This window comes from Geotrypetes seraphini, chromosome 6 (genome assembly GCF_902459505.1).
Source record: "Geotrypetes seraphini chromosome 6, aGeoSer1.1, whole genome shotgun sequence".
Taxonomy (NCBI): domain Eukaryota; kingdom Metazoa; phylum Chordata; class Amphibia; order Gymnophiona; family Dermophiidae; genus Geotrypetes; species Geotrypetes seraphini.
The window spans coordinates 64,946,837-64,961,658 of record NC_047089.1 but is presented as its reverse complement, the minus strand read 5'-3'; the positions used below and the strand labels follow the sequence as shown (position 1 = coordinate 64,961,658).

The window sequence follows — 14,822 nt, the reverse complement described above, 5'->3', positions numbered from 1 at the left end:
AATTTGCATGCACTACTTCCATTGGAGAAGGATTTTAGGCATGCCGCAGACTGCCAGAAGAACTATCAATTCTGGAAGACATCAAACTGGCTATGTCACTCAAAGCACAAATGATGTAGTAACAACTGTCTTATTTTGGTCACACCATCAGAAGAGAGAGATTACTGGAGAAGGCCATCATGTTTGGGAAGATCGAAGGAACCAGGCGAAGAGGGCGACCTGCAATCATATGGCTGGACACATTGAAGCCAACCATGGGAATGACGCTGGAGGACCTTTCCGATCTAGTATAAAACTGATTTCTTTTTAGATCTGCAATTCATCAAGTCGATAGGACTCGAACACGAGTCGTTGGCACCTAACAACAACCACCCCCATTGTATGCAAATTTATTGTGGGCACCCTGGAAACGACTGGCTAAGTGAGTCCTGAGGACTGAGTTGAGAAACCCTGCTCTAAAGTGATTTCAAAGTCTCTAAAAATATAATAATAATAACAGTTTATATACCGCAATACCGTGAAGTTCTATGCGGTTTACAAAAGATTAAAGTGAACCAGCAAACATCTTGCATTAGCTCACAATATATCCCCAAACCAAAGCCTTTAATTGGTCAGTACACACTAATTAAAAAAGTCTTCACATTATTCATCTGTCTCTCAGTTACCATTTTTAAATGTAAGAAAATTGAAGTCTTTGATTATTGTGTTTGTTATAATTTCAAAGAATAAGAAAAAGAAAATTGTGTTATAACTTCAGTTGTTATCACATGTCAAGATTTGACAAAATGTGTGTGTGTTGTTTGGGGGGGTCTGCAAGCAGTATTGCTCCTTAGGTTGGTTAGGTCTAGGTATTCAATACAATGTTCATGGTCTTCCTTGGGAGAAAGGAGGATAGAGTTTCAGCTCTTGTGAAAACTGTCACCCAGTGGACATATTCAGACTTGACCCAAAAAGTTAAATTGGGAGTTGCAATCTATAGCCCCTGGCTAAAAACTGTTACTGCAATGGCTATGTTAAATGAAAAGATGTTATCAACAGGGAACAACTTATACATAGCTGGCAATGAAGGCTTATAGTACTGTAGCCAATTAAAGGTCAGTTCTCACTGAACTGGTAAACTAAATGAAGGAACACCTGAGTCAAAAATAAATCCACAAAGTAAAATTCAGTAAGTAGAGACAAATCAGTTTACTGGTTCCAATCTAGTTCAGAAAAAAGAGAGAAAATGAGGAAGGTGTTAAACTGGTCCACTGGATCTGTCACAGACATAAAATGGGCATCAATTCCTAAATTGAGATACAAGTCCTGGTCAGCTGTACACAACACAAATAGCAGGTTGACCCCCCTAAAAAAAGGTCTTAAGCACAACAGGAACTCTAAATCAAGGTATCAAACAGCACCACTCCCAGCATGGGAGCAATATTGTTTGATACCATGGTTTAGCGGTCTTATTTTTTTGTGTGTGTGTGTGCATATCAAATTTTAATTTTTAAGCAATTGGCTTTCTTACCATTCATGTACAGTACATTCAGGTGATGGTTGACCCCTGACGCAGGCAGACCCACCAAAACACAGTCTGTGTTGGGTCCTTTCTTCATGAATCTTATGTACATGTTTTATTCCAATAAACATTGCTGAATCGCACTGAACCCCATTCTTTGAGCGGTGTTCGGTTTGGTCATCTCTGCTCATTTTTATTGTTTGGTTTGTGCAGAGTTATTTTCTCCTTTTTTGTGTTTAGGAAATAAGTAACAACATAGCCAATAAAAGTAATGGGCTATGCTGGTAAAAGTACTTCTAGAAAATGTATAAATTATCACTCTGTATAAAGCTAAGACTAAGAAGTAAAGACAAGTTTCCAGGGGAAAAACTTACAGGAACTAGAAGGTCTTTAACTTCAAAAGGAGCAGTGAAGAAGCACCAATTCCTTTCATACAGTCAGCAAGGGTAGACACACCTTACAAGAATGTGTTTTAAAAACCCTCATGAAAAGCTGTCACAAGGGCATTTTCCCATGTACAATACAATGTTCTGAGTCTGATCATGCATGACACCATAATGCAACAGGGGACATGCTTATTTTCTTGATGAACTGAGCTCCAAGAAAATGTTTTTACTTTAACCCTGCTTTCTGAAAGCCAGAGGTTTCTTATCAATTTCACACCTGCAAGATGGAGAAAAAGAAAGCTTCTGAGCAGCTGACTTGGCGACAGGAGTTGGCGATGCTTGCCGTCTTCTCGCCGCTGGGGGAGAGTATTCCCTGGAGTGGGAGGAATTACTGCCAGAACGATCTGCAGGACTAGGAGATCGCTTCTGCCTGTGCAAACTTTCAGAAGGATCTCTGTTCATGAAACAAATCATAAACAGGAATCATGCTTTACTAGCAAACAAGATAATGCACGCAGATGAATAATTTGTCATACAAATTCCATTTAATGAAAATGCCCAAATGCATTAATACATCTAAGAGGATTATTTTTGGTGGAAATTTGTAAGACTGCATAATAAAACATCAATGTTATGCTTTATATCAGTGTCTCTCAAATTTTCTCGGTAGTGGCAACGGCTCGAGGCACCCGGAAGTGCGCAAACATCACCATGATGACATCACGCATATGCATGACATCATCACGTCGACATCCACGTATGCGCAAAGGCCCTCCAGACAGGCCCTGAAATGCCAGTAGGGAAGTCTAACAAATATCAACTAAGTGCCCCAACCATAGACCTCCCAAGCTCCCCCCTACACCCCCCCAAGCTCTTCCCCAGATCCCACCCCCTTTACTAATTGTAATGCAATTTTTTCCTTTTATTTTTCATATACACACAATATACACAGCAGATATAAATTCTCAAAATTGATACATTTCTATCACTATATTGAAAATAAAATAATTTTCCCTACCTTTGTTGTCTGGTGACTTTATTTTTCTGTGCTTTTAACTATGTTTCCAGTGCCTTCTTATCCATTGTCTGTTTTTCTCTCCTTCACTTTCTGCCTTGCATCCATCTTTGGCATTAACATTCAATTTTTTCCATTTTTCTGCTTTCTTCTCAAAATCTACTTTTCCATGTCTTACCTTCCCTTCCTCTCTTTCTCCTTCCCTCACCGTTTCCATGGTCTGACATCTCTCTCCTTCCCTCCTTTCCCCCCAGTAGTCAGACATCTCTCTCCTCTCCTTTCTATAATCTGGCATCTCTCTCTCCTCCTCCTACTACTATTATTATTATTTCTATTGCGCTACCAGACTCCCCTCCTTCCCTTCTATTCCCTGCTTTGGTATCTCTCCCTTCCTTTAGTTATCTCTCATCCCCCCCAGTGTAACATTTTTCTCTCCCTTCCTCCTTTCTGCCCCCTGCAATCCATCTCCCTTTTCTTCCTCCTTTCTGGCCCCACTCCCAGTCCAACATTTCTCCGTCCTTTCTACCAGTCCAATATTTCTTTCTCTCTTCCTCCTGCATGCTTCTTCTCCTGTGGTCCTCCTTCCTTCACCTAACCAACATCTCTCTCTTTCTCCCTCCATGAGTCCAACTTTTCACTCTCTGCCCTCTCCTCTTGCCCCCCCCCCCGTGTGACATTTCTCCTTTCCTCCTTTCTGTCCTCCCCATCCTTCTCACCCTCCCTATGAGTCCAACCCTTTCTGCCTCCTGCACACTTTTTCTCTCTCCTTGCCTCTTCCCTTGAGTGATTCCCTTCCTTCCCACTCCCCAACTCATGTTCTTTCCCCATGCATCATTTCTCCCTCTCCTGCACCCCATATCCATTTCTCCCTCTCTTATCACTCTCACTGTAACAATTTTCCTTTCTTCCCTCCCCTGAACCCCACTCGCAGCTAATATGCTCTCTCCCCATCCACCATCTCACCCTCCCCTCCAGTGTGTAGCATCTTTCCTTTCCCTCCCCTTCTACCAGGTCCAGCAGAGAGTATATGGATTATTTAAACAAGATGTAAAGTTAGCACAGAATAATATTTTGTGGTTAAGTGTGGTGGTTTTGAAACAGTTTATTTATTTAGATTTATTTACTGCTTTTTTGAATAAATTTTACTAAGGTGGTGTATAGCAAGAATAAGCCAAAAGATAAACAATGGAAAATTATAGCAGTAAATATATTCAAATACAATACACATTTTGGCATGGTATGCTACTTATAATGTTAATAGAATACAAATTGAACATCTTAATAGATAGCATAGGATGTAAGCAGAGGTGGAACATATAGACAGATAAGATAGAATAACAGGAGATAGATAGAAATATAGGTGAGTAACTTAAGGAAACCTTATACCTGAAGTCATAAAAGGTGCAGGAAAATGATTTCAGCTAAAATAAGAAAGGATAAGCAAGTTGTACTACAGTATCAATAGCTGGTGTTAGTCCTTGTGTGTGTCTATCTAGTTATATTGCATAAATATTTATGAATCACTAACATCCCAATAGGAGTTCAATGTGATTTCCAAGTTAATAAGAAGCTGGCAATCAATCACCAGGAATGAATATCTTACATTCAAAATCAAAACAAACACATAGAAGATATGCTCATCTGTTAAGCGTGAATCTTGCAAACAAATAGGTCTTCAGGCCTTTCAGAAACACTCATAAGAGGGGATAGTTCTTAATTGTATTGGAAGAGAGTTCCACTATTTTGTCACCAAATATGGAAAAGATATAGAGCATATTGTTTTAAATTTAATACCTCTAAGATTCGGAAATCTTAACCTCAGATTATTGATAATCAAGCTATAGTTCTTAACAGATAGTAGTTCTACTAAATTCATCATATAGTGCAGAATTTCTCGATTAAGATCAAGAAAACCAATGCACATTAAAAAAAAAAAAGATTAGGTTCTTACCTCAATAATCTTTCTTGTAGACATGTCTAGTAGTCCTGAACGCTAGGGTTATGCATCTGAACCTGTAAGTTGCTTACAGAATATTGTCAATCATCTTTGAACTCCGCCTTCTTCCCAGGGAGCTATTCCTGCCCCGTGTTTGTATAAAGGCAATCAAGTAGCACTGTAATGGCAGACATAACGGGAAGAAGGGAAACAGGGAAGAAATCCCCGACAATACAATTCTGTTCTGCTCTGTAACACACATATCAATTAACATCATAACATTCAAGTAACTGATCAAAACAGATACAAAAACTATGTGCAAACAGCACTAATATTATATAGAGCTCGTAGCTACATGCATGTCCTGCTATCAATCAGAGACTTAGACCAGACCGTACTTTTTTGCGTGGTTTTTTTTTTTCCAGCTTATGAAACGCTATTCCAATAGGAGTCAAATCCAGATTGATCCTAAGGCAGAAAAGGCAGGCAAAGCCCACTTATAGGGCAGGGCTTCAGGGTCAATGAACCTCATCCCCCTCCCAACCCCCAACTGTAAAGGCTGGCCTCAGTCGTATCTCCCAGGAGTAAATGCAGAGAGGCATGCCCATCAAGAGGGAAGCTGTCTGTAGCCACCATCGCAGGCTGTTCCTCGCTTCTAGTAACAATGGAAGTAGTTACTGAAGCGAATCCGTCCAAGGAGAACAGCAAATAGAGAGTCCTGAATAGGTTTCATGTGCACTCTCGCCTAAGGGACCACCTGTATGGCTGCCACCATAGACCCCAGGACCTGCAGATAATGCCATGCTGCAGGAATCGGATTCTATAGCAGGTCCGAAATCTTCTTCTGGAGCTTCAGTCTGTGTGGCTCTGAAAGAAAAACCTAGCCCAAGGCTATGTCGAACAAAACTCCCAGGTACTCCAGACGCTGGGCTGGATCCAGCTGACTCTTCTTGAAGTTGGCTATCCATCTCAGGTCCTGGAGTAATTGGGCTACTCTTAAAACTGCCCGTTTGCCTTCCTCCCTAGACAGGACTCTGATTAGCCAATTGTCCAAATACTTGAGCACTTGGATCCCTGCCTTGCGGAGATGTGCTGCTACCACCACCACGACTTTGGTAAAGGCACATGGTGCCTTCGCTAGTCCGAAGGGGAGCACAAAGAACTGGAAATGCTGCTCCAGCACATGAAACTGCAACGACCTCCTGTGGGCTGGAAAAATAGGAATGTAGAGGTAGGCTTCCGTCAAATCAAGGGAGGCAAGAAATTCCCCTGGTGCCACTGCCGCTATGACTGAACAAACAGTCTCCACGTGGAAGTGCAGCACTTTCAGTGCAGCATTGACCGACTTGAGGTCCAGAATTGACCTCTAGTCGTCTGAGCCTTTCTTTGGCATGACAAAGTAAATGGAGTATGTGCCTGAGCCTGATTCTTCATCTGGAATCCATTCTAAGACAAAAAGATCCAGTAGCCTCTGTACCATTGCTTGGACTCCGGGAGCTCTCTATGGCTGTCTGGAAAGGAGGCACAGAACTCAATTTTGTAACCTTCTCAAACAACCTCTAGGATCCAACAGTCTGTGCCAATCTGAGCCTAGACCAACTAATAGGCCGACAGCCTGCCCTCTATCCGGGGGATCTTGGCCCTGACCTGGCGTCACTGTGCTTTCTTGGAGGCTAGAGAGGGTTAAGAGCCTAGACAATTCTCATGTCTTGAACCCTAAGCCATCCGGAGTCTGCAGTCCAGAAAGGCCTTGGGCAACTGTTCTTAACACTGGCCATCAAGTCATCCAACCCTTTGCCAAAGAGCATCTGCCCCAGAAAGGGAAGCCTGTTCAGTGTGGCTTTAGAGGTTGAATCTCCTGCCCACTGTCTGATCCAGATCATCTGCCTGGGGGAGCTAGCATAGACTAACACCTTGCTCATAATTCTGATGATATCATACAAAGGATCCACTACATAATTTACCTCTGATAGGAGCATTTGGGGGTTTTTGTCTACCTCTGAGGCCAGGATTCAAGACAGTTGGGCATGGCAAGCATACACCACAAAGGAAGCCATAGCTGAAACCTAGGACCAAAGCTTCAAATTATCTCTTGACATCACACCTCTTTCACTGGCTGCAGAAACCTTCAAATTTCACTTTTGTTGATCCCCACGCCTTGTAATTTTCTCCATATGCTATAATAGCCTTACTCACTGTGCCATGTTCCTGCCTGCTTCAGCTTAGGAGTGCAGTTAGGCTAAACACAGAAAAACTCTACCTCACAGGTTCACAGGACAAACTTGGTCTTTGGGCTGCCTGTTGGACCAATGTCAGACGCCTCAACCCCCAGAAAACCTCACATCACAAAGGAGAGGACCACGCAGCCAGCTAAGCCAGGATGGAGCCAAACAGCCTGCGCTCAAGCTCCTGATAAATCAGGGATGCGAGCAGCTGCACGGGGGATGGCTCCTGAGCTTCAAAAAAATACAAAAGCAGGCTGGTTACCTAGGAGTCCCTGAGGGCTGATCCTGCTAGTAGCAGACTTACACAGCATAAATCTGCATCTTCGCCCAGGCAGAGGTCCTAACAAGTGGGAATCTCTGGGCACAGAGTCTCCAACCGAAGACTAAGAAAAGTACCCAAAAATAATAAAATCTCAGAGAAGAGCAGAAATACTTCTGAGCAACTTGCTTGCAAAAAAAATCTGAGTGGGCAGGAGCAGCTCCTAGGAAGGAGGCGGAGTTCAAAGATGATAGACAGCATTCTGCAAGCAACTTGCAGGTTCAGATGCATAACCCTAGTGCATTACTTTATCATATCTTGTTGAGAATATACAAGGTCTGTTCAAAAAGTTTCAGGACTGATTTTCTAAAAATTTATTAAACAATCTTACAACTTATTCCATTGGGCCCACTTCAAAGTACTCCCCTTCCCTATGTAGACACTTTTCCCAATGTCATCTCCACTTCTGGAAAAAGTCCTTAAACGCATCTTCAGGAATCGTCAAAAGTTGCTGCGTCAAATTTTGCTTTATGTCTTCAACGGTATTGAATTGCTTTCCTTTCAGCGTGGATATAAGTTTTGGAAACAAGAAGTCAGCACGGGATAAGTCAGGAGAGTAAGGTGGCTGGGGAAGAATTGTCGTGTTTTTTGTGCAAAATTTGTGAATTTTAATGCATTCAAAACACCTTCCATGACTCATGACATGTTCCCCATAAGCCACTTTCAACATTTCATAAGTTTCAGTAGTGATCTTACCCGATTTAAAACAGAACATCACGCTGTAACGCTGCTCATTGAGGTTGCACATGATGAAAAATAACCGATCACGAAAACACACTTTCACAAAAACTGCTGCAGCTCGGAGACAAAAATAGATATCAACAAATGGAAGAAAGGTTACTTATGAAGTTTCAAGCTACTCAACGCTACCTAGCATGTTTCATAAGATCTTCCCGTTCGCGCGCAATTCAAATTGTCCTGGAACTTTTTGAACAGACCTTGTAAGCCTACCAGCAACATTTTGTATGGTCTGTAATTTTTTACATAGTTATTGTTTGACCTACATAAAAAACATTCCAGCAAAAGAAAATACAAGTGACTGTACCAATAAGTATTCTCTATCAAAGCAGTGACAAATTTGTCTTAATTTTCTTTGTCACAGACACTCTCCTAGATAAAGCTAGTATTTGTGCTTCCCATGTCAGATACCTAACAAATATAATCCCCAAAATTCTCAATTCCAATTCCATTTTCAGTGGGGTATTATACAATACCAATTGAGTATCATCACTAGTGATCCTACATGGACTTAATAAAAATTGGTTTCATCCTTGTTCATTTTCAGTTTCATACCAGCTGCCCAATCATCAACTAGACTTATAATTTCACATACCAAATTGTTGCTTCTTCCATTAAAGGCTTGGAAAAAGAGCCAAGTTTTCACCTACTTCCTGAAGAACAGATAGTCTTCCGTTAAGCGACTTTAAAAGTGAGGTGTTTATTATACTCAGGGATGGACTAACATCATATTGGTCCCTAGACAAACATATCTTTGTGGGCCCCTACAAAAGATCTCACCCTCAAGATGTTTATTTATGGCCTCTGCCCCCACCCCCTTCACATTTCAATGCTCCCGAAGTAGCAGGAAAAAGTAGAGCTTATTTGTTGGCATGGAAACAGTAATGGCTTGTGAAGAGCATGGAGACTAGGCCAGCATATGCTTTAAATAGAGTGGTTAATGTTTAGAGCTGGAGAGCTACCAGTTCCAGATTTCTAAACCACTATCATGATGCATTATGGAACCTTAAGTGTTAATTTCAATAGGCAGAATCACAGAATGCACATAGCACACTAAATTGGGATATAAGGTCAACAATTGGACTGGACAAAAATTCTCTCTCCTGGAACTGGATAACTTGGAAGTTCTGCAGTAAAGGACAGAAAACCACAGTAGTTGGACAAGTCATTTTCACCCTCCAATGAAGCTGCTATATGAAATTTTGAAGTGCAAATAAATGCTACAGTTTGAATTAACACTAACCCCTAATGAAGCTTGATTAATGAAATGGTAGAGCCTCCGTTGGGATGAAGATAAATGTTTTGTGATTTAAGTTTATTTCACAAATTTGATATAACAGCAGCTACCTAATGTGATATTGCAGTGAACCCATGAGAAGAAACATTACCTCAGTAAAGGCATAAGATTTGCATCGTAGTGCCTACGTGTCTGAGGTTCACTTTCACATTATTGCATGATATCAAAGTGATTTGCTTGAAATATGAGATTGCTCATTTTGTATGTGATGATTTAATTTAGCTGGACAATTCATTTTGTTTCCAATTTTTTGTGAGATATAAAACTACAAAGTTTTACTTGGGGAAATAGATTACAAACGGAAGCAGCAAAATATATTTAGCTTTGTTTGGTGCTTCTGAAAGGATATAGACAGAAGGCAGTATTAGGACAGATTTGAAAAGAATCTGGAAACGAGAAACAATAAAAAACTGCAGACAATATGTAAAAGATGCAGGCTATGTCTATTATATCAAATATTAAATGCGGTCAATGATACCACCTTTCAACAAACCAAGGGACTCAACATGTTCCGTGTTTCGGTAAACACGCCTTCTTCAGGGGTCCATGGTTGATATGGTTTTGAATGAAACCACAATTTAAACTGATAAAGAACATAAGCCTATGCAGTCATCAAATAAACGTGAGCCGGTTCCAACACAAAATGGGCACCAAAGTGGGTCCCTTGGTTTGTTGAAAGGTGGTATCATTGATCGCATTTAATATTTGAAATAATAAACATCTTGCACATATTATCTGCAGTTTTTTCTTGTTTCTCTTTTGTGGTTTCCATACTGCGGCCTTCATTGGATTTTTCTTTGTTTTGTTGAAAAGAATCTGACCAGGTAATTTAATAGTTAGCTTGGTAAATTCCCCAGGTTGAAAACTTCCCTTCACTTAGTATACACAGAAGTATGAAACATAGAAACATAGAAGATGACGGCAGAAAAGGGCTACAGCCCATCAAGTCTGCCCACTCTGCTTACCCACCCCCTGTCTATGCCCTAATGACCCAATTTCCTTATCTTGACACTCATAGGGATCCCACATGGGTATCCCATTTATTCTTAAAGTCTGGCACGCTGTCTGCCTCGATCACCTGCACGGGAAGCTTGTTCCAATGATCAACCACTCTCTCTGTGAAGAAATACTTTCTGGTGTCGCCATGAAATTTTCCGCCCCTGAGTTTGAGCGGGTGCCCTCTTGTGGCCGAAGGTCCCTTGAGAAAGAAAATATCATCTTCCACTTCGACACGTCCCGTGAGGTAGTTAAATGTTTCGATCATGTCTCCCCTCTCCCTACGTTCCTCGAGAGTGTAGAGCTGCAATTTGTTCAGTCTCTCTTCGTACGAGAGACCCTTGAGCCCCAAGATCATCCTGGTGGCCATCCGCTGAACCGATTCAATTCTGCGCACATCTTTACTGTAATGTGGCCTCCAGAATTGCACACAGTACTCCAGATGAGGTCTCACCATGGCCCTGTACAACAGCATTATGACTTCAGGCTTTCGGCTGACGAAACTTCTATTGATACAACCCAATATCTGCCTTGCCTTAGATGAAGCCTTCTCCACTTGATTGGCAGTTTTCATGTCTGCACTGATGATTACGTGGGGGACGTTCAATAATTTACCTCAATAGGAAAAAAAGAATTTTCAAAAAAATGTTTTATTTTTCAATATAGTCCCCTGATAGCTCCATATACTTCATCCAGTTTTCCTGCAAGGACTTTAACCCCTTCGAGAAGAATTCTTCAGTTTGACCTTCAAACCAGGACATTACAGCTTCCTTGACATCTTCATCACTTGAAAACTGCTGTCCACTGAGATATTTCTTCAAATCTCAGAACAGGAAATAATCCAAGGGAACCAGGTCAGAACTGTAGGGTGGATGCTTTAGCTCAGGGGTGTCCAACCTGCGGCCTGAGGGCCACATGCGGCCCAGTGAAGTATTTTGTGTGGCCCTGGTCGAGGGCGAGGCAGTGTTTTCCTCTGCTGCCCCCAGGTGTTTACCGTCTTGCCGGCTCCCTCCTCTGTCTTGCTGCAGCGTTTGTGCGGCCCCAGAAATATTTTTTGGGGCCAATGTGGCCCAGGGAAGCCAAAAGGTTGGACACCCCTGCTTTAGCTGCTGAACCCACATTCTTGGATGACAGCCTGTGATTGTCATGATATGTGCACCGACACATTGTTGTGAATAAGCAGCACACCTGCTGAGTTATCCTCGCCTTTTCTTCTTGATCGACTACCGCAAAGCGATCATTGTGTTGTCTTGTGTGGCATGAACTCTAGAAGCAAAAGTCCTTTATCATCCCAGAAGACAGTTGCCATGACTTTGCCTGCAGATTTTGATGGTGCTTCCATTGCATTGACTCCATTTTGGACTCAGGATCTCTGTGATAGACCCAAGTCTCATTTCTAGTCACCAAACTATGAAAAAAAAATCACTTGGTTTTCAAGGAGCATCTCCAAGTTCTCCTGACAGCACTTGAGCTTCCTGGTCTTCTGACATGGCATCAGCATTCTTGGAACCCATCTTGCTCTAACCTTGGACATGCCCAGGTTTTCATGAATTATTTTCCATACTTCACCTGACGAGATACCCATTTCTTCAGCTATTTGAGAAACCTTAATTCGTCTGTCTGACAAAATGAAACCCTTGACTTTCTTGCACATTTCTGTGGAATTTGCTTGCATAGGCTGTCCAGTGGACTCTCTACCCCACTTAATCTGTTCCATATTTTTACTTTGCTGGATGATGGGGCAGACTCACCATAAACTGCAGTCATGTGTTCATGGATCTCCTTTGGCTTTTTCTCTTCTTTTGTGAGAAATATTTATCACTAAATGGTGCTCCAAATCTAGCAGTTTCTTACTTGATTCACACGAGCACTCTCCTGACTTGCTGTCTCTTGGAATGTTAGACTCGCACTGAGCTGCAACTGTGCATGAGTATCCTTGAGACATGTCAGAACAGGCATAGACTTGTTTCAACATGCTTGCTACTTTCTTTCAGACTCAGGTAGATAAAATTATTGAATGCCCCTCATACATCTGTACAAGTGGACTTCTCCACTGCAGCTCAAAATTTTAAAGGGAACCTCTATTTTTATGAGACTGTCTCCACCAGAAAAATGGTTTGTGACTGATATAATTTTTCTTTGCCCATAAAAATGATCAGGTTTTACAAGCAATACAGATCATAACCATATTAACCTAGTTACCTCATGCCATAAAAGTAGTCTTGCCTAAAAAATTAAGAAAAGCAGTTTACAACTACCCTCTTCCAAAATAACTTACCTTTGCTTTTCTTTTCTCTCTTTATGCTTGTCAACATTATGTCCTCGATCCTTCACCTCTCGTGATTTATCCTCCGAACGCTCTTTTATTCTGTATTTTTCTTTGTGCTTCTTTGTAGCTGAATTATCTTCCTGTGCTGGTGGAGGTGGGCTAGGAGTACGAGGACCCTTTTTCTTACTCTGTGCTCCTTTTGAGCTTCTAGTGTGAGGGAGAGAACACCAGGGATAGCAAAAAAAAAAGTAGAGCTGTTAGAAGACTATCAGTCTCCCTTCTAGCTTGCTCTGAATCTTAAGTCATGGAAACAGCTTTCAATATTATTTCCAATGTCTTCCCACAAATGCTGCCATAAAGCCAAGCATTACAGTGACCTCTTGTGGTAAAGACAACAAACTACTTTCTAGCAATACTACCATGTTTCCCTGAAAATAAGATACTGTCTTATATTAATTTTGGACCCCAAAAAGGCACTAAGTCTTATTTTAGGGTAAGTCTTATTTTTTTCATGTACAATGATCATCTCTCCCTTCCTCTCCTCCACCCCAATTCTTCCTATTTCCTTTCTCTCCCCCACATGTGCAGCTCTTTCCTCCAATCTCACCCATCCCCTAGTGCAGTATCTTTCTATCCCTCCCTCCCTCCCTCCATCCCTGTGCAGCAGAACCGTTGCAGCTTCTATCCCTCCCCTTGTACAGCAGAATGCTTGCAGCTTCTATCCCTCCCATCCCTTGTGAAGAACCTTTGAAGCTTCTATCCCTCCCTTCCTCCCATACCCCTGTGCAGCATCTTTCAATCACTCCCTTCCCCCTGCCGTGCAAATCGCGTCCCCCCACCCCACCCCCGCTGACCATTTTATCTCTCCCTCCCATCCGAACCCCGACCGCGAACCCGAAATACCTGGAAACAAACGGCACTGTTGGCAGCACAGGTTGAATCACGACCAACCCTTCTCACTTCCAGGCGTTCCTTTGCCTTATCAATTATGAAGTCATCAGCAATGCGGCATGGAATGACAAGGCGTGAGAAGGGCAGGCCGTGATCCAGCCTGTGTTGCCGACACTACAGTTTGTTTCCAGGAATTTTGGCTCGCGGTCGGGTTTCGCATGGTAGGGAGAGATGGAAGGGTCAGTGGGGGGAGGGGAGGCGTGCTGCTGCCAGCGACTAGGTCTTATTTTCGGGGAAACACGGTAATACTGTAAAGCAGGGCAAATTGTATGTATATTTTTTAAAGTTAGAATATTTTTCTTAAAATATACCATCTCCCACTAAAAACATTTATTTTTTCTTGCTTCTTTTCATTATTTTTTAAATTTTTTAGATTGCGTTCTCCGTTTTCTATTTTTGCTTATGTATCTTCACACATTTGCTGTTACACATCAAATACAAATAGGAGGCCTGATCAACCAAATAGTCTGAAAAATGCAAAACAGCCATATTTATATAGAATCAAGAGATAAATCGTTATTCAGATAGGGCTGTACAGAAACAGAAAAATGAAGGCAGATAAAGACCATATGGCCTATCTAGTCTGCCTACCATACCATACATTTTCTTCTATACCGCAAGTTTTGATAAGGATTCAATGCGGTTTACAACAAGATTTCTAATCAGCAGTCATGAACAATGAATTATAAGTTTGAAGAAGCAGAAATGTCTTTGCATTTTGAATTATAGGCTTGAAGAAAGAGATGAGTCTTGAGCATTCTCCTAAAGTTGTAATACATGTCCAGTTGACGTAGGTCCCTTTTGTTTTACTATTATACGTAGAAATATTCAACCTAAATGTATTGATATCTGTATAAGTAAGTTTACTTTTCTCACCCAAATTATTGTATGTCCGAATGATATGTTACCTATATTTTTGAACAATTTGTACATCGCCTAGAATTTTGAATAGGCGATAAATCAAGCTATTTAATAAACTTGAAAACTTGGATATCATTTACTATCCCCTCCTCTCTCTTAGAGGTCCAATGTATTTGTCTCAAGCTTTCCTGTACAATAATGATGGGTGAATTGTTGAAATTGGAGAGTATATGCAGTAAGTGATTTGTCACTGTTTGTGGAGGGAAGAATGAAGCTAAGTGAAGGATCACTTATTCAGCAAGATCAAAAACTTGGGAATCTGGATCAC

At 41.5% G+C, this 14,822-nt stretch overlaps 1 protein-coding gene across 5 annotated transcripts in view; it reads right to left on the bottom strand.

Annotated features, from left to right (window-relative positions):
• The window catches only part of ZC3H13 (zinc finger CCCH-type containing 13), a 143,832-nt gene that overhangs the window by 68,715 nt on the left and 60,295 nt on the right, over window positions 1–14,822 (bottom strand). For 4 of the 5 annotated variants that reach the window (XM_033947893.1, XM_033947889.1, XM_033947891.1 and 1 more), the window contains exons 8-9: window positions 12,692–12,889; window positions 2,165–2,341 (exon numbers count right to left, since the gene is read on the bottom strand). In XM_033947893.1, the coding sequence (XP_033803784.1) occupies window positions 2,165–2,341; window positions 12,692–12,889 (375 nt within the window). The remainder of the gene's footprint in view (window positions 1–2,164; window positions 2,342–12,691; window positions 12,890–14,822) is intronic. The other variant, XM_033947892.1, reaches the window with a different exon arrangement.